Source organism: Pantherophis guttatus, chromosome 1 (assembly GCF_059756535.1).
Source record: "Pantherophis guttatus breed Tessera chromosome 1, ASM5975653v1, whole genome shotgun sequence".
Classification (NCBI taxonomy): Eukaryota; Metazoa; Chordata; class Lepidosauria; order Squamata; family Colubridae; genus Pantherophis; species Pantherophis guttatus.
In genome coordinates, this window is record NC_142063.1 from 188,135,497 (window position 1) to 188,159,620 (window position 24,124).

General features: G+C 38.0%; 1 protein-coding gene across 3 annotated transcripts in view; it reads right to left on the reverse strand.

Annotated features, from left to right (window-relative positions):
* Positions 1 to 3,605: 3,605 nt before the first annotated feature.
* RUNX2 (RUNX family transcription factor 2) overlaps positions 3,606 to 24,124 on the reverse strand; it is a 233,008-nt gene continuing 212,489 nt past the window's right edge. For all 3 annotated transcript variants that reach the window (XM_060689384.2, XM_034426777.3, XM_034426775.3), the window contains one exon: positions 3,606 to 4,532. In XM_060689384.2, coding sequence (XP_060545367.1) covers positions 3,823 to 4,532 — 710 coding nt within the window. In that variant the 3' untranslated portion in view covers positions 3,606 to 3,822. The remainder of the gene's footprint in view (positions 4,533 to 24,124) is intronic.

The window sequence follows — 24,124 nt, forward strand, 5'->3', positions numbered from 1 at the left end:
CATTGCCATGGGGTAGGTGTAATGCCCTTCATATTTATATCATCACACAAGTGTTGCAAGATGAACTCTAATGTGTAACTATCTTCATGTGTCAAACCAGAAATTAATTGGGATAAGTGTGGTTCCTATGGAGGTCATGAAATCGAAAAACTTTCCCAGATATCTTCGGTTCCTATGAAATCGAAAACTTTCCCAGGTACCTCCCCCCTCCCCCCCCCAATACTCCAATATCAACCTAGAGATGAATGACTCATGCAGATAGCTGTGAAGGGCAAGCCAGCACCATGAGTTGGAATTGGAAACAAAGTAGGAACTAGTCAAGATCATAAAGAAGACATGGAGATATGTTTTAGAAATTCAAACCCAATTTGTCTCTTGCCACAACTTTACTGACTGAAGTTTCCAAATCATCTTCAAGGGTATTGCAACAAACTCAAGAAATTACCAGGGCATAGATGACCATTACAAGATTACTTCCTTCAATAATCCATCAATGGCACACCAGCCTAAGGTAGTGAAAGGTTCTTTATATCACAGAGGCCATTTGTGCTTCCAGCATTATGGATGATGCACCCATAAAACATTAATCCTCAGAGAGGGGGAAAGCAACCGCATTTAAAACATATTGAAGCCAATCATTCTGGGCACAGAAGCCATCCACTAATAGCATCTGTCTTATTTGGATGGAGATCAGTTTTCTGGCCCTCATAGAATGCACCACTACAACCAATGAGTTCACTGTCATATTTGGATTCAGTTAAAAGGAGAGATGGTATCTGAAGGAATGTTATTACTGGTTCCCTAAGGTCATCTTCAGAGGACTTCTTCGAGGTACAGGCTGAACCATGGCAGCTAGCTTCAATGAAGTAGTCTTTCATTACTCTCCCCCACCCATTCTAAATTGTCTTCCAAATAAGGTATGCCTGGTGCAATCTTTCTTTTGGGAAGTTGATTGGAATGTTTTCTGTAAACCCAGATCAAATTACAATATATCATATTAATTCAAAACTCTATTTCACAGCTGTTTTAAACTCTTGCTTTACAAGCCAAAAAGTCTTATTTTAACCATTTATGCAAAAGGAGAAATGGGAAATATATGGGCATACATACAATCTTGGATTGGTTTGTTGAAGCAAGGCTATGACAATTGAACCTAATCCATAAATCTCCATTAGTGATTTACATAAGAAAAATAAATCAAGTCACACAGTCCTGCAACTTATCACCAATCAAAAAAGTGAGGCAATCTGGCAAACATTTCACTTAGTATGATTGTTCAAAAAATCAAATCTGTTTTGTTCTTTAGAGTTAATTCCAGTTCATAATTATTTAAAAGGCAGATGATAAGAATAAATTATTATAAACATCACTTTCATACTCAGAATTTATTCTTTGAAATATGTATTATAAAATGTTGTTCATCAGGTAATGGTTGGTAGCTTTCCCCATTTTAAATCTGAGTAATTTTGTAAATATTTAAACAGAAATAATTGCTTACCACTCTTAATCCAATATATCTAGCTCATTTGCTTTGGATATTAGCATTGCATCTACTCTATTGATGGCAATGCTGTTCTCTCTTGTTTAAAGGGAACAGCTCCTAAACACTAGGTTTAAAAAAATCAGAAACACAAAGAAAACTGATAATATTCATTTATAAATTTCTTGTTCAGAATCTTCTCATGTTTGTTATCATATATGGCAGAACTTCAAGTATACCTTGGTGATAGTAGACATCATAATGTAGAATCATGGTAGTGTCCTCTTTTGCCCTTATGTCAGTGTAACTTTCATAAAATATTTAACCCTGTGTAAACAGCACTCTAATTTATTTTGGGCACATCCCAAACCATTTAGATAAACCAAGCTGTCTTATACTTTAGGGTTAGAAGTACTGAAAAAGTTCAGCCTACTTTACATGATGTTGACTATTAGGTTTTACTCCATTTTTTCCAGGCTCCCAAATATATTTGACTGGGTTCCTTTAAAGATAAGTTATCCTCAGTTAGTATTGCATACCTATCATTTTGTAGCTCGGCCTTTGGTGTGTTTGATTTCTTAGCTGTGTGAAGGATTGAAGGGGTTTCTGCAAAAACCAGAAAGGGCCAGGAAGCCTTTATAGCTTAATTAACCATGTTGGAAGATCAGATACTGCATTAAAAAAGTATTAATCAGAAGTATATGGAGATTCTCAGTCATCCAGATCATGGTTATCAACCATGACAATCATGACCTGGATGGCTGAGAATCCCCCTAGACATCTAGCAGTGCATTTGACAACTGTTAATCAGAAGCTTTTTAGAAACTCTATCCTGAATTTTTGATTTAGTCTTAAATGTTATTTGAAGCAGTTGAGTGAAAGCTGTGCCACTATACAATTACAAGATGAAGCCTGAATGCCACATATGCATGGAGTATATATGCCACATATACCTTGCCAAATCAGCTTCTATTGTCATTGCACTGAAAACCTAATTTCTATATGATTCTCCTTTGCTGATCTAGAGGATTTGCAGGGCCAGCCAACTCAACAGTTTAGTCTGTTAGAAATACTTCATCCTTTCTTAGATTTTGTATCCCACCTTTCCATTAATATAAACATTCAAGTAGCTTATAGCAATGCAAAAATACACATCATAAAACATAATAAAAACAATATTAAAATTGAAGCAAACCCTAAAATTTTGCAAGCAAAAATCAACCGCTCTGGGAAAGTGGTGGGATCTTGCCATTTCACCAATACTGGGCAAATGGGGAGCAAAGGCGGCATCCCCTTTGACAATTCATTCTGTAGATTGGAAACCATATAAGAGAAGACCTTCTCTCACAGTCCATTTATGCAGTCAACTTTAAGTCAGATTCTGGTGCCAGGAGTCTTCAAAAGGGCCTTTCCTGCTAATTTCAGCTTGTTCTCCCTCGTCCAGCATGTTATTGAGTTTAAGTGAGTTCAGGGATTGCTTTTTTATTTTGAATCAAAGAAATGAGAGCTGAGAGTCATCAACACAATAACTTGATGATTAGTTGAACTGTGGGTCGGATGAGATGATCTCAGAGTTTCCTTTTAACTCTGTCATTCTAACTAGCAGGGTTACACTCCCCTCATCTATTTCTAGCGTAGGTCATCCATATTCCAGCTGAAATCCCAAATGTAATAGGTCTGTATAATCAGTTTCATTCTGATGCTTCTGGACCTTAAGGCCACACTTTCCTGATCATCTTACCCTGAAATAGAAGCTTGAAAAGTGGCCTATAATTACAAAGATCCAGATCCAAGAAGCACTTTCTAAATAGACAGTGCATGTTTTTAATGTTCATTTAGGGAGCATTAATCACCTCTTGCAGCCATGCAGCCAGTCCCAACCAAACAATCCCTTCCCCCACAAATACCCATGTGCCTTGTTCTTAATTTTAAAATATAAGAGACGGAAAGGCTCAAAACAGACAAGGCCAGCAGTTTCCAAGATTATCTTCTGACGACCTGCTCCAATGCTCACAGAGAGCAATTTTTGTATTTCATTCATACTGAATGGGTTTGTATGAATATATACACTTCCTCATCTCAAATAATGTAAGAGACAGAGAAAAGAAAAAAATAAAAACAGCTATTGTGTGTACCAATGACTTTATTGATACAGATATAGTTCTGTGGTCTGCATTCCAAGAGAAGAACAAGAAGCCTGAGAACCTACCCAACCTCTCCTGTATCAAGGGTCAGGCAAATTCCCAGAAATCACTCCTGCCACAGTCTGTAATTACATTTCACACAGTCTTTCATACCAATCTGTCTGTTTTTCTAGTTAGAAGATGCAGACATTTCCTCTTTTACAAGTCTTGCACATTTGTGGAATCCTGTTGAGTTGTGCAAGATGATGCAAGGTGGCTAAGAGCCCTTGCTATGATGGAAAGGTGGTGGTTCATTGTCTTCAACTCTGCCAGAATGTTCCCTAGAGTGGCAGGTACCTGCTCAGAATGGAGGGGAATGTCCTGAAATGGGGGTGGTGAACAAACTGACTCTGGAGGTTGCTGTTTAATGAAACCAGCATGAACATTCTCCCCTTCACTAAGTACTGGTAAATAGGTGCTTCCACACCGCTTCATGTGCTCAGGTGGGCCTGTTCCAAGGGTTGTTTGTTCTTCTTCCTTCCCTCTCTTTGTGGTGGTCATCACTGAGGCAAGGTATGGAAGCCAGTCAATAAGATGTGGGCCATGGCTAGGTGACCCAGCATTATTTGGAGGTGAGTAAATGCGGGGTTGCGTAACTGAAGCAGAGGCAGTTGGTGTTACGGTAGAAGGAAGGCCAGAATGTAGGGAGGAAATGGAAGCAGAAGGTGGGTTCAGTGAGCCAGAAACTGATACCTGTGATGATTCAAGATTCAAGGCTATAGCGGAAGTGGGCTGTGGTGAGGGAAATATGGAGACCTCACAACCAAATGGAGGAGATGGTGAAGGAGGAGCTGTGAGTGTTGCAGGATCTTCAGAAGATGATGGTGAAGCAGTGGCAGAGGGAGTATCTGGAGTGCAAGGCTCAGAATCTGCAAAAGAAACAAGAGTAACCATCCCAGGAAAAACCATTGTACAAAACAACAATCGCAGTCAACTAAGGTAGATTTTTAGAACAGATATTTGGATTCTAAAGTAAATATTCCTCTTGAGAAAAATCTTAAACCTGCAGGATGTGATACTGTCAAGTTGAACAATTCCAGCTGCCCTTGGATTAAAGTCAGATTCTCTTTATGCCTTTCTCTTCTATGCCTAAATTTTCTTTTTTTAAGCTGTGAGAAAGATTTGATTACTAAAAAGAAAATTAAAATGCAACAGTAGTTCACTATGACACAAGTCATCATAAAACAGCTCCAATTCCCAACCATTTCTAAAGGATTATTATCTCAGATTGAGGGACTCTTCATAGAAGAAAACACACTTTTTGTTGGCTTTTAGATGGTCCAAGAGGGAGAAAGAGAATAGAAGATATAAAATGTGGCCTAAATATGAAAGAAATAAAGCATTTTGTTAATGTCTCTGGAAAATGGATTTCCAGCAATTCCTAGCTCAATTTTTTCTTCAAAATATATGTGTTAGTCACTAGGCAAAGCCCTTAACAATCTGTTTGACTAACTTTTCATGGTTCTTTGAGCCATGGTGAAAATGCAGAATATAAATTTTTATAAAATTCTGCATTTTGCAACCATGTTTACAGATAGTTTGAAACCTGGTGGTGCCCAACCATTTTCCTTCTCCAGATCCTCCATCTAGGATCAGTACTGCCATAGATACTATATTTCTGGTCCAGAGTACAAAATCCTTCTGGTGCTAAAATCAGGCCACTTCCCTGTAGCTTGTCTAACTATTCCAGGCACAGGAATGAGAAGGATTTTACACAGAGTACTTTAGGCATTGTTTCTATATGGAAGCAAAAACTCTAAAATGATGAGAATCAGAAAAACAATCAAATAGCAGCAATTATGATGAAGGCTAATGATGCCAAAACAAAACAAAATACTGCAGAATTAAAAAGCAGTTTGCAATAAGAAATCTGTCCCTTGAGAAATGACAGGAATTGCAATTTGGTCTCAAAAATTTAATTTGTGTGCTATTCTAAATTTAACTTCCTGAGCTGCAAAGTTGCCCTATGATACTGAAAGTGAACATGGATACAGTGATCTTGTGCATAGTTTCCAGATCCTTGTTCTGAATTCTGCTCTATAACCACAGAGACATAGATCCTTGATTCTGACTGTTGATCATTTGGCAGCAGAACTCCTGATCTAATTGCTTTTAGGGCATCATTAGTTTTATCTAGTTTAATATGAAATCACCTATAGTCTTATATCAACAGTTTATCTAATTCTCTAGCATAGAAACCTTTGTAGAAAAAATTGCCAGTTGAATCTGCATTGTCATGTTAATGATAACAATGTAGGTATTCAGTATTCTTTAATATTGTCACAGCCTGGAAAGCCCAGTATCATTGAACACACTGAAGACAATCTACCAGATTACCGCCTAGAGAAATCCATTTTCTCTGTTTGTCATTTAGGAAAAGTGGTGTGATTGCCTAAGGATATCTTTGAATAGTTTGCCCTGGAATTGAATAGTGTATTAAAGGGGTATTTCTTTGCCTTCTGCGGTTAATGTGAGCAGTTGGGACAGATATTTTAAATTGACTTAAGGTGAGCCCATTCAACAAGCATTTGCTTTCTCTGTGTTTGTTCCTTTCTGAATATTACTCATCAGATTGGCCTTGACAGTAAGCAAATAGTAGTCGTTGTCATCTAAGGCAATTACATTGAAGTGCTGGGAACAGTATCAGCAGTCTACTTCTCCCCTCTTGGATGTCTATCATTTCCATATGTCTATTGTTTTACAGTATTTATATCTGTCTTTGTGTGGAGTCATAAGTTAAGCCTGGATTTGCTATTTTGGATTGGGCTTGGCTCAATTATGGTTAAATGAGTTATGATTAAGCAAGGAGGAATTCCCATTGACATTTTAAACATTTGAATATATAGAGTGATTTTGAAACATGACTTTTTTTTTAAACCGAAGCTCATTGGTTGAAGCAAAACTCACAACTGAGGGAAGAGAGAAATTGTCTAAGAAACCATGCTCCAAGGAAACCTGACAATTGAAGTAGGTGACTATGAGCAGGCAACGCTAGGTAGTAGAACTCAAGTGTTAAGCAGACAAGGATTAAAAAGGCTACAAGCAGAGATCTAATCAATAGCAACTTCAACAAAAGTAGCCTTTGAAATATCATTTACAATATATAAACCAACATGAGAATGAGAACTATCAGAATAATAGAGAAGCAGGATTCTAAAACAAAGGAAAACATCTAGCAAGTATTCCTAAGAATTATTTTCCTGAGTTTTCTACCAAATTCTATGCTATCTGCCATTCTATCTGGAATTTTGGCAATCTCCAGTTCCAGGAAAAAGAGGGTGAGAACCAGCAGATGGGCAGTTGAGACCATTCTAATTTGCCCAGTGATCCCCCCCCCAAATAAATCCTCCTTGTGCATTAAAGTGCAAAGAAAATCTTGCTGATGTTCTTAGTGGTTTTGTACTTTTTCTACTCTGTATAGTTTTTCATTGTTCACTTTTAGTGCTAATGCTTCTAGCACGTTCTGTTCTTGTCCTATTTCAGTTTTGTTTTGTCTTATTTTTGCACGTACCCTGGTCTTCCAACAATAAATATTTGATTGGGCTTAAGTTCATGTATTCCAGAAAAGGTTTGTTTTTGGCCTCCATGGATTTAGGTATCTTTCAAATTGCCCACAGATTAAACAATAGCCACCAAATCCTATTTGCTATAGAATGTCTAGTAATTCATATGACTGATTTCCTTCACCATAGTATAGCCCAGTTAGGAGTTACTGCTTTTAAATTAAGCTGGACAAGTTCATTAAAAACTTCTTCTGACTGTCTTGAACGGATTGATCTGTTGTTGTTTTATAGAAAGGGTGCTGCTAATAAGGACAAGATATCATTTTACATAGATATCTTGTCCTACATAGATTACCCTAAAGAATATGTCAGACCATCAGAAAGCATTGCTGTATCATATTCAGTTTCCCCCCCAGATGAATAGAATAAAAAATCAAGGTGAAGTAAAATAGGATATGAGCTCACAACTATTGATTCGACTTAAGTATGCAAAGTGAGAATTAGACTATTTCATATTCAGTGGATACTTGATTTCCCAGCATTATTATGTGTATGTGGAGCAATAATAAAAACCATGATTCAGACCTGAAAAAGGAAAAAAATGACTCATGGAAATGTCTGAGGATTTTTTTTGTTGTTAATTAATCAGTTTTAAATTGCCTATAAAGTGAGGCATAAAACAAATCCACAGAGCTGAGGTGAACCTAAAACAGAAGGCAGTGTGGGATGGGGGGGCCAGGGAGGAGGAATGTACAAAACTTGGGTCTGGATGCCACGTCAAATTATTGTGGGGGGGAAGTACTAAGAGTCTGATTATTTTTTTAAACACTATGGGGTAAGACTACAATTGCTCATAAAGTCTAGGTTTGACTTTGCTCCTAGATTTGTGGGAAGTCTTTAAAGTTTCTGCCACTTGGACTTTTAGCCATATATCAGTCAACTGACTGGTTGATTAGTGAATAATGCTATTCACATTACACTATAGAGCTATGACCGGAGATCAAAATCAAAAACAGCAGGCACAGAAATGTACCAAAGAGTTTGTGTATATCATTCAGACTAGTTGCTGGTACATATTTAAAAGTTACTTTGTAGTTATTAAAGAGAGGTAAGTAAAATTAAATGTGTAATGTGTTTATGCGTGTCTGTGTGTGGGGAGATTACAATTCAAGATGTTTTATGAGGCACCCTACTAAGTCTGACTCTAAAATAAGACAAGTAGTTCCTTCTTTTTTATTGCTTTATTGATGTGTCTGAAGTGTGGCTGGAGAGAGTAATTCTGGCACCCTCAAGAGTATCCAGTGTGCCAGAAAGAAGAAGTCCAAAGGGTTACCTCTTTTACAGAAAAAGGAAAACTGCCCAGTTTGCTGTAAGAAATGAAGCTGAGTGTTTGCCTTTAACAAATCTTGAAAATCAGGGATTCAGCCAGCTGGGTAGTCAGTGCAAGCCCAAAAGTGTTAGAACTCAAGATCAGGAAGAGTAGGGACGCCACTGGGAATGTGAGGAGAGACAGTCTGACGATGGGGAAGAACTGAGGTGAAACTTTCTGAAGTTCAAAAATGAGTCAACAGATGAATGAGCTCATCATCTGGTTAAAAAGAAAGAAAAATTGCTTCTGAAGCAAATGGAATGATTTTTCCATATACCTATTGATGAATGAAATAAGATAAATTAAACGGTGAAAGAAAAAGAACATTTGTTTGAAGATACATGTGTTTATACCCATCACAATAGTTCAAAGGAAAGTGCAGAAAGAGAATAAGCACCAATAAACCAAAGGAACTAAAGGCATGAGGTAAGAAAAGGAAAAGAAATTAGCTAAACTTAGCTAATACCATTACCAATACCATTTACTATACTTGCCTGTATTTTTGGGTCTTAGCTAATCTTCGTTGTTTCCACCACTTCCACGAATTTCTTCATATATTGCTCTCTCTTTTTTTAAAAATTTTTTCACTTTTTTCCTTTTTTCATCTATCTAAGACTTCATCTTCCTCTTTCCTCAACCAATTCTTTCCCCCTAGATTTATTTTGTGATTCTACCTTCATACATATTTTCTAAATGACTGTACCACCTCAACATACTTCATCATATAGTCACTCAGTTTTGTATTCAATCCACATTCATTCAGTATCCATTGATTCTTAACTTTGCCTCTTCCTATTTTACGATGGAACTTAAGAACTGTATTCCCATTATATTTGATTGAACATACCCAACTTTCACATGCATGTAACAAAACGTTCTTACAGACAACTGTTTTTGCTTATTTCAGCAAACCAGATATTATCCACTAATTTTTTAAGCCAACATTTGCACATCTTAACATTTGTCTATTTTCCAATCTTTAGCAAACATTCTACTGTTTTTTATCTTTGCTCTGGCTTTTATGTATAAGTTGCAGCTGTTCATTCCATTTCTTCTATCAAGCACAGTTAACCTCGTCTTTGATATATTCATTTTCAGATCCACATTCCTTATTGCACCATACCATCTATACCAGATGGCATAATCAGATCTTGAAGGACTTCCAGAACATCAAAAGGAATTGAGCTAACCTAATGTCCGGATGGGAAATTGTTCCATAAGGCAAGTGCCACAGCAGAGAAGGCCCACCACCTGGGATCCACCAAATGTAAGCTTCTGGCAGATGGCATCTCTAGCATGTCCCCTCTGCTGGATCTAATGGGCTGGGCTGATGTACTCGGGGTGATAATCTGATCCCAAGTCATGAAGAGTTTTAAAAGTTAAAACCAGCATCTTGAATTGGACTCAGAAACAACTGGTGTAGCTCATGAAGTAGAGGCGTAATATGTGCTATCCTAGGAGCACACATAACTACCCACCCATTCTGCACCAGCTGAAGCTATTTAAGGGCAGCGCTGTGTAGACTGCATTACAATAGGCCAATCTCAAGGTGATTAGGGCATGAGTGACTATCACCAGAGCCTCCTGATCCAACAGGTTCAATTGGTGCATGACTCAAAGCTATGCAAAGGTAACCCTTAGCTATGACTGCCACCTGCCTCTCAAGCAGGAATTGTGAGTCTAGGAGGAACATTCACATACCCCAGACTGTGCACTGAGTCTATCTGGGACAGTGTGACTCCATCAGAACTAAAGATAGCATAGTCCTAGAATAGGTAGGCTCCTCAAATCAGAGCCAGTCAATCTTGCCAGGGTTTAGCTGAATCCTGTTGTTTCCCAGTCAGATCCTGTCAGCCTCCAGATGGATAAGACATTGCTTTTTGCCAGGGGCAGAGGTATATAGCTGGGAACACTGCAGTGGTGGGTTCCTCCCGGTTCCGCCGAGCCGGTAGCGGTGATATGATGTCACCGAACCGGTTCTGGGGCCCCCCCCCCTGCGTTATTCTTACCTTTTATTTGCCCCCCCCCAATCTATTGCTGCCTCCTGAGTCTCAGCTGATGGCTAGAGGAAAAAAAACTGTTTAAACTCTTGCTGCGGGGCTTCAAAGGGCTGCCCTACACCTGATCAGTGTTAAAAGAAAACAAATGAATAGACCGGTGCCTGCAAAAATACATGAGTAGATCAGTGCCTGCAAAAATAAATGGTTAGACCAGTACAGCTCTGCAAGCAGTTAAAAGCCTGGTAGACCAGTACCTCTGCTAAATCCTAAATAATTGTCACATGACCATCAAGCCACGCCCACAAAGTAAGCCACGCCCACAGAACTGGTAGTAAAAAATTTTAGAGCCCATCCCTGGAACACTGATGTTACCTCACAGGCAGGGGTGGGATTCAGCCAGTTTGTACCGGTTCGGGAGAACCAGTAGTTGTGACCCATCCGCCCCGGCACTATGCCGTCCTATTTAGCTGCATTTTTTTAAGCCGTGTGCATGTGTGCAAGCACGTGCGTGAGCAAAGTGCATGCTCAGAAGGCCGTGCGCATGCTCACATTTTCGGTGCTGGGGTGAACTGGTTGTTAAATTATGTGAAGCCCACCTCTGCTCACAGGGCATTGGATGAGATCATCCAGCAGCCTGAAGTAGATGTTAAAAAGAGGAAATGGCAGAGAGCACTCCTCATAGCAAGGGTTGAAGGCAGGGGTGAAATCCTACTGGTTCGGACTAGTTCGGCCGAATCGTAGCGATGGTGGTGGGTGGTTTGAAGAACCGGTAGTGATGGCAGTGTGAGGCTCCACCCACCCACCTGGTCATCGTTACTTCCTGCTTTTAACCAGGAAGTAACCTATATTTTATTCTCTGTGCATGCGCAGAAGGATTTGTGCATGCTGAGAGGGTCCACGTGTGCATAGGATGTGCGCTCGCGCGAGCAGAGCAAACACACTCACACGGCATGTGCACTTCCAAACCGGTAGGGAAGGTAAGTAGATTTCACCCCTGGCTGAGGGCAAGATCTCTCTTCCCCAGTTATCTATGAGTGGTATCAACCCCAAAGAAAGGAGGCAAGCCAGCACAACACTATGTCACCTAACTCCAATCCTCCAACCTAATCCAGAAGAATAGAGTGGTTGATGGTATCAAAAGCCACCAAGAGGTCAAGTAGAACCAGAATGGATACATTTTTCCCATCCCATCCACAACAGAGAGGAGGAGTTGGCCCAAGTGGGCGTTTTTCAAATCTGCCTCTCACAAACAAATATTTCTGTATGGAAATTCTTATATAAAGAAGGGGGGAATGTTAATAGATTTTATTATTGCTTCTATGAATAAAATAAAGGGGAACTCAGAAACTTTCTTTTGCTCTCACAAACAGACAAAATATATCAAGGTACCAATTTATATCCAAAGGGAAATAATAATATTACTGGGAATACCAAATTGACAAAGTTCTTGAAAATGAGCAAGTCAAGATCCTGTGGGACTTTCAGATCCAAACAGACAGACATCTGGCCCACAATACGCCTGACATGACTATTGTAGAACAGAAAAAAGTCTGGTTCATTGATATTGCAATACCAGGTGATACACGAATTGAAAAGAAACAGCTGAAAATATAACAAAATATTGTGATCTGCAAATTGAAGTTGAGCGATTGCGGAGGAAGAAATCAATAGTAATATGAGCCTTTGGAGCAATACCCAAAGGATTGCCTAGATACATGGACATTTTGAAGTTATTAGACCTGAATATTCTGACTTTGCAAAAAAAAAAACCACCTTACTCGGAACTGCCTATATACTCAGACATTACATTAACAGCTCTTAGGTCCTTGGTTAGGATTTGAACAGTTAAGTTTTTACCAGTCCTAGACTATAAATCAAACTGAAGATTTGATTTACCAATCCTAGACTATAAATCAAACTGATTTATTATTATCAATACTAATACTAATACTAATACTACTACTAATAATAATAAAAATAAAAAATCCATGCAGCAAGGAAAAATGGAAAAAATAGAAGGAATAGAACTGGGAAATGGAAACATAGTGAAAGCATTAGCAAAGGATGATGGTTACAAATATCTAGGCATATTGGAAGCAGATAACATCTTGAATGGAAAAGTCAAAGAGTCAACACAAAAGAAATACTTCAGGAGAGTCCACAAAATATTAAAATCAAAGCTGAATGCTAGAAACATAATTAAAGCCATTAATACATGGGCAGTTCCAGTGATACGCTACTCAGCTGGAATAATCAACTGGACTTTGGCTGAACTGGAAAACTTGGACCGGAAAACTTTTGAATATGTACCACGCTTTACATCCATGAAGTGACATCGACAAGTTGTACCTGCCAAGAAAAACAGGGGGCAAAGGACTATTGCAAATCCATCAAACTGTAGAAGAAGAAAAATGAAGTTTGAATGATTATGTGAACCAAAGTACAGAAAAATTGCTGCAGGCTATGGAAATGGAGAACATTATAAAAACAAGAGAAACAAAGGCAGAATATAAGGAAAAACAACTGGATGACAGATTAAATAGATGGAAAACCAAAGCTTTGCATGGACAGCACTTGAAAAACATTGAAGGAAAATGTGATGACAACTTTACATGGGCATGGCTTAAGATGGGAATCATCAAGAAAGAAACAGAAAGTTTAATACTCGCTGCTCAAGAACAAGAACTACAAACTAAAGCCATGAAAGCGAAGATACAAAAATCCACCAACAATCCAAATTGCCAACTTTGCAACAACAAAGTTGAAATTGTTTCACATTTAATATGTGAATGCAGCAAAATCACACAAACTGATTACAAAGCTAGACACAACTGAGTTGCTAAATTAATCCACTGGTCATTATGAAAAAACTATGACTTACTTGTATCCAAAAAGTCATGGGAACATAAAGTGGAAAAAGTTATAGAAAATGAGAAGGTGAAGATTTTGTGGGGTTTTCGAATATAGATGGATCGTCATTTGGAACACAACACTCCAGATATCACAGTTGTTGAAAACCAAAATGTACAATTTATTGACATTGAGATACCAGGAGATGCCAGAGTTGAAGAAAAAGAACTGGAAAAAATCATAAAATATTGCGACCTGGCCATGTAACATTGATACCCATAGCCATCGGGGTACTTGGTACCATGTCCAAGAATTTTAAAAGATACAGCAACAAATTGCAGCTTCCTGAAATAACACCAGCAGAACTGCAAAAAACTGTGCTACTTGGAACATCGTACATCTTAAGAAGGTACTTGGTTGATACCTAGGACGCTGGCAGCAACCCGCATCAACCATTAGCACCAGTCAATGATATTTGTGATGCATTTTTGAATGCTCAGTTGACTGAGTTTCATGTTTAATGAATAAAGTATATAATATTAATAATTTACCATCAGTCAATTACAGAAGGTGGCTTTACTTGGAACAGCTTCCATCCAACATCCAGATCTGCCTATCCCAGGCCCTTGGTAAGGACTTGATAGGTAGACAAAAATGCCAAACTCAGTCTGAACATCTGGCTGACTGTGCAATGATCAATAATAATTCAGACTGTGAATCAAATTGAAGATTAATCATCATAATAAGGCAAAGCAATAATTTCAGTCATTAGATATACTGCTGGAATAGTGGACTGGACTCAAGCAGAACTAAAGGCTCTGGATGGGAAGACTGTAAAAATAATGAAAATGAACCATACTCTTCATCCATGCAATGACCTTGAGAGAGTGTATTTACCAAGGAAAATAGGTGGCTGTGGAATATTGCAAGTATGGCAGACAGTTGAAGAAGAAAAAGGAACATTTGAAGAATATCTGAAGGACACTGAAGAAGATGCACTGAAGCTAATATACCCGGAAGGCTTACTGAGCACTGGAGAGACCAAACTAGCTTTAAAAAAGATCAGATAAAGACTGGGAAAAAGACATGGCAAGGGAAAGCAATGTATTATATGGCCAGTACATAAAAAATTAGCAGGCAAGGCAGACAAGACCTGGCAATGGCTAAGAAAACAATTGAAGAAAGAGACAGAGGGGCTCACTAATGTTGGATTGTTCTTGGAGAGTCTGAGGGGCAGGTTTGAGGATGAAACCAGAACGTTGGCAGCAGAGGGGCAAATAGTGACTATGAAGCAACGGGGTCAGCCTGCAAAGGACTACATTAAAGAGTTCAAAAAGACAGCTGGCCGCTTACGGGCATGGTCAGAACGCTTGCTTGTTCATCATTTTCACCTGGGCCTTGACAAGGAACTATGACAAGCGTGCCTCTACAGAGGTTTACCCCCCCCACCCCCCCGCTTGTCCGACTGGTTCAAAGCAGTGGTGGAATTAGATGTAGGACTGCGGGAGTTCAGGCTTCAGGGGGAGAACAGAGTACTTTTTCAGTCTGGCCCGTTAGACAAGTTACCAACAAGGGTACCCAGCGTCCAGCCTAACCCGGTGGTGAGATCGGAGGGACAGGGACGATGCCCTGCCTTCTGCTGTTTCCGGTGCAATCAGGCTGGACACCGGGCGGCGGACTGTCCTATGGCATACAAGGATAGAATTGAGAAAACAGTAACAGACAGCAAATGCAAACAGTGGCCTAGTTAGCTGCAGTAAGAAAATCGTATTGACTGACTACAAGTAATGGCATGACAAAGTAGCAACAATGGTGCATTGGAAGATCATCTGCAAGAAATACCATTTGCCTGTAAGCAACAACTGGTGGGACCCCAAAATAGACAAAGTAATAGAAAATTCTGGGCATTGACAAAATTTCCATATATCAATTATAAAAAGCCACCCTGCTTGGATTTGCTGTGCTGATACATTACAACATCCTAGGTTCTTGGGAAGAACTCAGTGCAAAGGAAGGCCAACACCAGTTAAAGAACTGGCAGCTATGATTTCACACTGTTGTATATGTATTACAACAGCAACAACAACAACAAAAACATTATTGCTGGGATTTAGTTGTTTAATTCTTTGGCCCAACAAGGAACTGGAGCGTTTTAAACCATTGCCTAAACAATTCCAATAGTAGAAGCTGGTGTCCAGCTAGTGAATTTGATCCCTTTTTGTGTTAGTGGAAATCTTGAGAGAAAAATGATAACATAACTTTCTAAAAATTTACAGTAATAAGAAGCCAAGCCATAAATCACCTTAGTACTAAAATAATGGCTGGCACCAGTCATGTTTAAACAGTCTCATTTCTTTCATGATTAGTTGCAATTCCCTCAGCAGACATATCTTAAAATACTTTATCTTCTTTCCAAATAAAGCATTTTACCTTTGCATGTGCTGATCTGAACCACTGCAGTACAGCACAGAGTTTTGAAAGATATATATTTTCACTAACAATTCTGATACAGGAAGTGCCCTAGAGATCTGCTAAAACAACATCTATTGAATTCTGGAAAGTTTCTGATAGTGTGATAGCAATACACTGAATGGAGGTATTTTGCTGAATACAGAATGCAGTTTTAGCCTTGTCCTGTGAATTTATTTCAAATTCCAACATCCACTAAATTTTGCAAGCTGGAAAATAGGTTCATCAGTAGAATAGGTTTTGTTTTTGTTTTTTGTTTTTTTGTCATAAGAGTCACTTTACTTTTCTTATTGGAATTGGATTAGTCTATAAAACAGGATGAAGAACTTAGAATTCTAAGACCTCACGTGGCCTCTGAAGCCCCCAGTAACTACATTACTTACTGCCAAAAATAAAATAAAAGGCAATGCTTTTGTTAAACCCATCATCTTGATTTCCCAGAGTGTTAAAAAGCATTGGAAGAACAATCAGATCTACACTGCAGACCAGGAGTGGGTTCCACTTAACTTTACTACCGGTTCGCAACAGGAGCATGCACACTTGCACTTCTGCGCATGTGCAGATGACCCGTGATGATGTCGTGGCGGGTGGGTGGAGCCTCCCACTGGATTTACTACCAGTTCTATAGAACCGGACCGAACTGCGAGCAACCCACCATTGCTGCAGACATCTAGATGACATCTAGATGGCAATAAAGAACTAGAATTTTCTGTCTTTACTATCATATAGTGATTATCCAGAGTCTGCAAACTGGATTTGATTGCACAAGCATTGGGAGAAATCAAGATACCATTGTCCAAAAAGTTCTCTTCTCCGAATTTAAAAATAGAAAATAAAGAAAGACGATGCTGTTGATATCAGTACCTAATAACCCAAGTAGGGAATGGGGAGAAGCACAAAACCAAGTGGGGGATGTTGTACTTGGAGTTCCTGGACAATAAGGAGCCCAAACTGTTGCCCACAACTTGAGAAACAAAGTAGTGTTGATGAGACCTTTTTTCTCCCCTGAGTGCAATTCCTACATGAGCGCATTCTGCTTGTATATAGTTTGGACAAAATGCTTCATGTTCCCTCCTCCACTCATGATGCCATTTTAGTATAAAAGTGCTTTAAAAAAGAGGTAACTTCTTGATCAATATTTGATCACATATCACAGTGAGACAACTTTTGCCATGCATCCCTATTTCTAGCCAAGGGAATCCATTTCCTCAGATGTGATGAGATGAGTCAACACATGCTAGGTCCCATGACCAAAGGCCAGATTGGATGGTTAATAGATAGCTGGGGTGAGGATGCCGTGCGGGAAGCCTGATTCCTGCTCATAGGTGAGTCTATGTTGTGATTCTCTTGGAATTGCGTGGGTGGGGATAAGTTTGATCTAAAAATGAGTTAAGCCTATTTTAAATCCTGTACTACAGTTGTAAAAATGTCCTAATACTTCCAAATGGCAAGTAAATCTTTCATTTAAGAGAGAGAGAGAGAGAGAAAGAAAGAGAGAGAGAGAGAGAGAGGAAGGAAGGAAGGAAGGAAGGAAGGATGGATGGATGGATGGATGGATAGAAAGAAAGAAAGAAAGGAAGGAAGGAAGGAAGGAAGGAAGGAAGGAAGGAAGGAAGGAAGGAAGGAAGGAAGGAAGGAAGGCAGGCTGTTGGGGCAAGTGGAATGGATTAGAGAATTGGCAAAGCAGGTCTTGGGGCAGAGAAGGAGAAAAAGAGGCAGGATCCCATGGGCAGAGAAAGTACAGGGAGAGGAACAAGTTAGGGTCACCTCAGCCTTCTAACTGCCAAGGCTGTTGGTTGACAGACCTAATTGGGGGGGGATGTGGAGGGAGAGAAAGGAAATTACCACCCTTGCATGATTATTATATTTAGTCATAAGAAGGTCCTTTGGAGGCTCCCACAAACCACCGGAAGAAAAAGGTACTTAAATGGTAAAGTAAGAGAGAAATTTCAATTTGCTATTAAAACAGTTTGAGAGTTACGGACTGTAGTAAGACTATCAAATTTGGGTTTTGAAACTCTGGACGACCACTAGATAACAGCAGATCTGGTAGTCCTGGGTTGTAGCAATATCACATAACAAAACAAATCCCTCTTTCTCTCCCTTAATCCTCTAGCTATGGGTTAATAACCCCACTTCCAGAATGAACTTTTATGATACATATAAAGAACCAGTAATTTGAAATACAATATAAGGAAAGTTGTAAATGTAAAAAATTATGATGGGACACTTCCAGAATATCCCAAGGCCTTAGGTTAGATGGAGAAGTTGAAAAAAATTCTTGGAAGAAAGCAGTGATAAGTATTTTTTATTTTATTTTTTGGCAAGAAAATAATCCCCTTACACAGGTAGTCGTCGATTTACAAGAGTTTATTTAGTGACCATTTGAAATTACAAGAGTACTGAAAAAAGTGACTTATGACCATTTTTCACACTATAGACCATTGCAGCATCTCCATGGTCATGTGATCAAAATTGAAATGTTTGGTAACTGAGTTTATGATGGTTGCAGTGTCATGTGATCCCCTTTGCCTCCTTCTGACAAGCAAAGTCAATGGCGAAGTCAGGTTCACTTAACAACCACATTACTAACTTAACTGCAGTGATTTTCTTAACAACTGTGACAAGAAAGGTCATAAAATGGGAAAAATGTCACTTAAGAAACAACTCACTGAGCAACAGAAATTTTGGGCTCAATTGTAGTTGTAAATCAAGGATTACCTGTATCTGTAGATTTCTATTATATTTTTCATGGATGGGGCGTTGGTCCTACCTGAGACGCACCTTCTCGTTGGGTGGAGACAGCAGCAAGATAATAATAATAATTTAACTTGGGTATTATTATCTGATTTGTTTCATTTTATTGTACTATACACACCACCCAGAGTTATAAGCCTAGGGATGGTTAACGTATATAGCAAATTACAGAAACAATGTCCCAAACTTTAGGATATCCACAACAAAGGATGTGTGAATTGAGGACTACCTGTACTGAATAGGTTATGGTGCTGTAAAAACACCCTTTTAAAATGTATATTTATCAATTATGTTTACAGGGCTCCTGAAGAACTAATCCAGACCAAGATGTGATCATAGAAATAAGAACTATTTTCATTTACAAATGAATTTTTCTTCTCCTCCTCTTCCTTCCTCTACTTGCACCTGCTATCTGCAGGATTTCTACATTTCTACCAAATGGCCAAACTCTAGAGGGGTTGTGGCAGTGATTGGATAAGAATGAAAGCCAAATACAGGGCAGAAAAGCTTAGAGCTTTGCTAAGAGAGATCAGGAAGTGATTGAAGTTCATGAAATTATTATCTCCAAAGCAGATCGAGAGATGGGTCCGCCTGGAGTCCTGATTACCAGACTACAAGGCAAAGAAGATTACCTAATGCATAAGGCTCCTCTGAATACCATTCAGGGTCTCAGAAGAAAGAAAACAAGCTGTCTGGAGATTCACACACTTAACTAAGAAAGATCCTGTTTGCTACTTGCCTGTTTGCTGACTCCAGTCCTAACCAGCAATTACCTGCAAAGCACTAGGCAACAATTACTTCATCCTCCACTAGGGATCTGAGGATGGTCAAATGCTCAGTGAGCTTCTTTACATCAATATGGAAAAAGCCAAACAGCTCTGCTGAGTTTAGATTTAACACATGTATCTAATTCTGAAAGCTCCAATCTCTACTTCTGCAAGTTTGGCAAACAAAGTTCTTATAAACATTTGCTGGGCAAAATTACCAACTTGCCAAAGAGTAAAAGAAAAAAAAGAAAGTTTTGCCAGACATTGATAATTTTTTTTAAAAACCCAAAGAATCAAAGAGACAATCTCAGGAACCCAGAAAGGAAAATGCTAATACAAGTGAACTAAATCAGCAGCTTTACAAACATCTTCCTGCTTTTTTCCATAATTGAACCCATCTGTTTAAAAGCTGCTACTTTCCCCCAAATTCATAGGGTTTATTCCTATTAGTTCCCATTGGAAGTAGACCCTGGACATTTCCAGCCTCCATCTTTAGGAGCCATAGTTATCAAAGAATACTCCCATTAACCTGTTTCGATGAGACTTCTGCCTTGACTTTTGAATAATTTAATAAAATAACAGCATAATCCAGTTGGAAACCAATATTTCTTATGCAATGTGATTTAGCATTTAATCATTGAAAACTGGAGATCCCCAATTTTTTAAATATAAAATAGGTTTTTTTCAAAATGTGATCAATTATAAGATCTGGTCATTGACAAAAGTATTATATTAAACATAACCTCATCTTCCCTCACCCCTGCCCCCCAAATAGTTTGGGTCGACAGCTTTGCTTGGCAATAGTTTAAAAGAAAAAGTTTTAAATTTAAATAGAATCTTCTAAGTTTCAAAAACATATTGCCTTAAATATCCTGATTACTATTGTTGGTGGCAATGGCTCAAAAAGAGCCATACAAATAAATAAAAATTCAAAGACAAAGAAACAGTTTTCTAAAATGAATTTAATCTTGGTCATCATGACCTATATTCTTCCCCAAACTTGTGATCTTCCCCGAAGCCATATCTTGAGTTAGATTTGCCTGTCAACAAAGTAGCCTGAAAATAAGTTCCATGTATTTTATTAGGCAGTTAGAGTTAGAGTGAATTGGGGGCCCTAACCACAGGAAATAGTTTTGCCTTTCTCTATGAGTAAGGAATAAAGTTCCAGTTCTGATTTTTCTTACAAACCAATATTTTTTCTTACTGCTTTCCTTTGGGCACTGAATGAAAAAAAAAAATCTCCACAGCACACCAAGCATCATAGAGGTAGCCATCATAGAAATACCAATACGATCAGGCAATATTCCAGATTCCTCTTCATTGACATTCACATTTCCATAGTAAGATGATGAGCCACATTGAAAAAAAGATGATGGTACATGTTATCTATATGTTATCTTGAGTTTCATATAACAGCCACTAGACTGCAATGACACCTTGATTCTTTTGGTTTCCAATATTCAAATACACAAGACAGTCTTCTGAAGAACAACCCCCTGCTTTTCAAAATGTTTCATTTGAAACATTCAGTGCTGATATAAAATAATATTTTTCCAAACAGTATTGACCTGCAGTAAATGCAGACCACTGATGAATGCAGGCCTGAATGAACGTGTGATGTTTCTATTTCCTGACTGGCTCAGTCAGCTCTAGAAAGGAGGCAATAGCAAACCACTTCTGAAAAAGCTTGTCAAGAAAATTGCAATGACTCCAGGCAATCTTTGAGAATCAGACATAACTGAACAAAAGAAAAGAAAAAATCAGAGACTGTTGCTGGGGACTTTGAACAAATCTATGGTCTTTCTATTAGGCCAACCTATATCCATACAGATAAAAACCAAACCTGATAGCTTTCAAAGTCACTTTCATAGTACCGTACATATCTTACTTGTGTTTTTCTGCCTTTCCCAGATGGGTAAAAACATTTTTCCTGGGTTGTGTCAGCTGAAATGGCAACCGCTGTCTTAGTGATGGCTGAAGTTCAGTGGATTTACATCAATCAGCCTGATCAATGTTTGTAAAGTGCTTTTATATCCTAAGATGAAAAGAGTTTATGTAAAAGCCATCATTCATTAAGGCCACTGCCCACAGGTTCAGAAAGGAGAATTCCTGTTTTAATTGAAGACCACATAAAGAATTCATGGTTAAAATGTTCCTTTCTGAACATACTTCTGCTCCCAATGAAAAAAAAAAGTATTTTTGTAATTTTCCCACTTTTTATTTCTTATATGGCCAAACTAAAGGTTACACAGCTTTAGAATATGTATAAGATCTTTCCTGTTCCCTTAAAACCATTTAGTTAGACGGGGCGAAACCAGGTAGCTTCTGACAATTTATGTAAGTGAAGTTTAACAGATTCTATATAGTCTCTGTTAGCATATTTTGGCAGTACACTGATTTAATTTAAAACGTTGAAATCCAGGTCATTTGATGCAGCAAAGAAGAAACATATGGACACTACAGAGTGATACTAGATCTGATTTATAACCCAACAGCAGATATGAGCAGTAATGTCCTCTTTCCACCACAGCATACAAAGCCTCTGTTGACTCACCCATATGTCTTCTTCACTTATTTGAAAAACAATAATTGTTTATACCATAGTAAGTTCAGCTATTTTTAACTTCAAAATTTTTAATCAAAAACAATCATTGCTGATTTAGAACTACTGGGTGGACCAAATGGGTCCTTAAATTTGACCTGTATGAGTGGTGGTGATAATAGTGTGGTAGTAGTGGACATGCCTTCTTTGGTCCATCACCATCATCATTACCATCGACAAATGCTTTTGATAGTTCCCCCCACCCACCCCCTCAAAAAAAGCTTTATTTGTGCAATCACTCTGGTTTTGTGGAATCTTACTATCATCCTCATAAATTATCATACACCTTTTTGCTTTCTTGTTCCTGAAAAGTTACATCTTCCTTAACACTGGTTTTTTTTAAAGAAAAACAATGATTTTTTTTCTTTAAAAAACAGTATTGAGGAAGTTGTAACTGTAATCTTTGACTGGAAGTGATAACAGCCTTTCAATCCCTCAAATATCCCTGATAGGTTGACACTAAGAAAGCAGAAAGGTATATTTGTAAAAGATTCCTTTACATTTTAGAAGAACTGTACTGTATTTGTCACTGCAACCCTCTTAGAAGCACAAAGTTAAGAGACTTTTCCCCAAATGACATGTTTCTTTTTTCAGAAAGCAAAGTGCAAGAGGAGTCATCAGAAGCCAGAAACTGAAAAATAAGCCAATCCATATTATTATAATTAGCCAAAAAAAAGGCATAATATTATTACAGATTTCTCTTTCCTTCATAAATTTTGGATTTTGACTTATTCCCAGTTACTTCTGGACTAGCCTTTACAAACGACCTCTACAGAGTCCTTCTTCCTCCCCCCCTTTTTTTTAAAAAAAAGATGATTCTGAAAAACTTGATTATACTCACAAACCCCAGTTTTATAGGCACGTAAAAACAAAGGAATCCAGCAAGTTGTTTTATTTATTTATTTAATTCTGGCAGCATCAAATTCCAAACTAACACTGGGTAACTTGCTCTTAATCTCCTGTTTTTAGTTATATGTAAAATTATCAATATCCACTTTTGTAGGTCCTTGTACCTAACTAGAAATATATAATTCTGCCTTATCAGGGGAATTCCAAGCTGAGGACCTACTGATTAATCAGCTTGCATATCTGGAATTGCAAATATTATATATTTGTAGAGTGTGCTTACAAAAGTTTTAAGACCCAAGACCCTTACAAAAAAGGTAAAGGTAGGCAAATTACATTATACATAAGAAGTTAAATATTTTATAATGTACTCAAATTCAGGAATCCTTCCAAACCCAAGTTCCTATTATAAACATTACTACTAAGAGTCATTACAGTTGTTATAAAGCATAGAACAACATTTTTTTTTACTTTGTTAAAAATAAATCAACAAAAATAATCCACCCCTAAACAACTGAAACCAGTAGTTTTCACTTAATCAGCTGTGTAGTACCATATCTTCCTAAGAAATACATTTTAGTTAAACAAGAAATATGATACCTGTAACTACTGGAAGCCAATATTAGAGTGGGATATGAAATACCTGATTACAAAAAAAATAACTTTCTTGATATATGCTGCATGCTTTTCTGCACCTTTTATAGTTGGTCACTGCATTGGTAGATAAATGCTTTCATGAGTATAAATTGTTGATCAAAACAGCACACATTTTTTTTGGTAAATCATAGTATTTCCTTTAAAAGATCAGATGAAATCAAGATGCAAGCTATACTTTGAGAATTATTAAATTTATGGTTATGTATATAATATGGAGGTGACCAGAGTATATGTGAAATAATGATGATCAAATTACAGGTAGCAATGTTTTCTCAAGACAGAGCATAAAAAGAAGAAAAGAAACAAAATCTTCATATATCTCACAAAGGAAATCCAAGTTATGATGATTACAGGCAAGTGAAGCCTAAAGCAAAAATTCCTTGTCTACTTTAGATAAGAGAAAATGTATTTCTGTCATCTATATTTCACGGGGTCCCTTGAAGACTGTATTTTTTTTCTTTAAACTAATAGCTCAAACATTCTTCACACAGTTCATTCAACATTCTCAACTGTGTAAGGAGCACCCACTAGGCTAAGACCACCAGCCAATTTTTATGATTTCTTTACACTACAAATATTTGGCCGAACTCAAATCATCCTATAAAATAAACCCATGGATTCATATGCAGCTATTGCGTCCC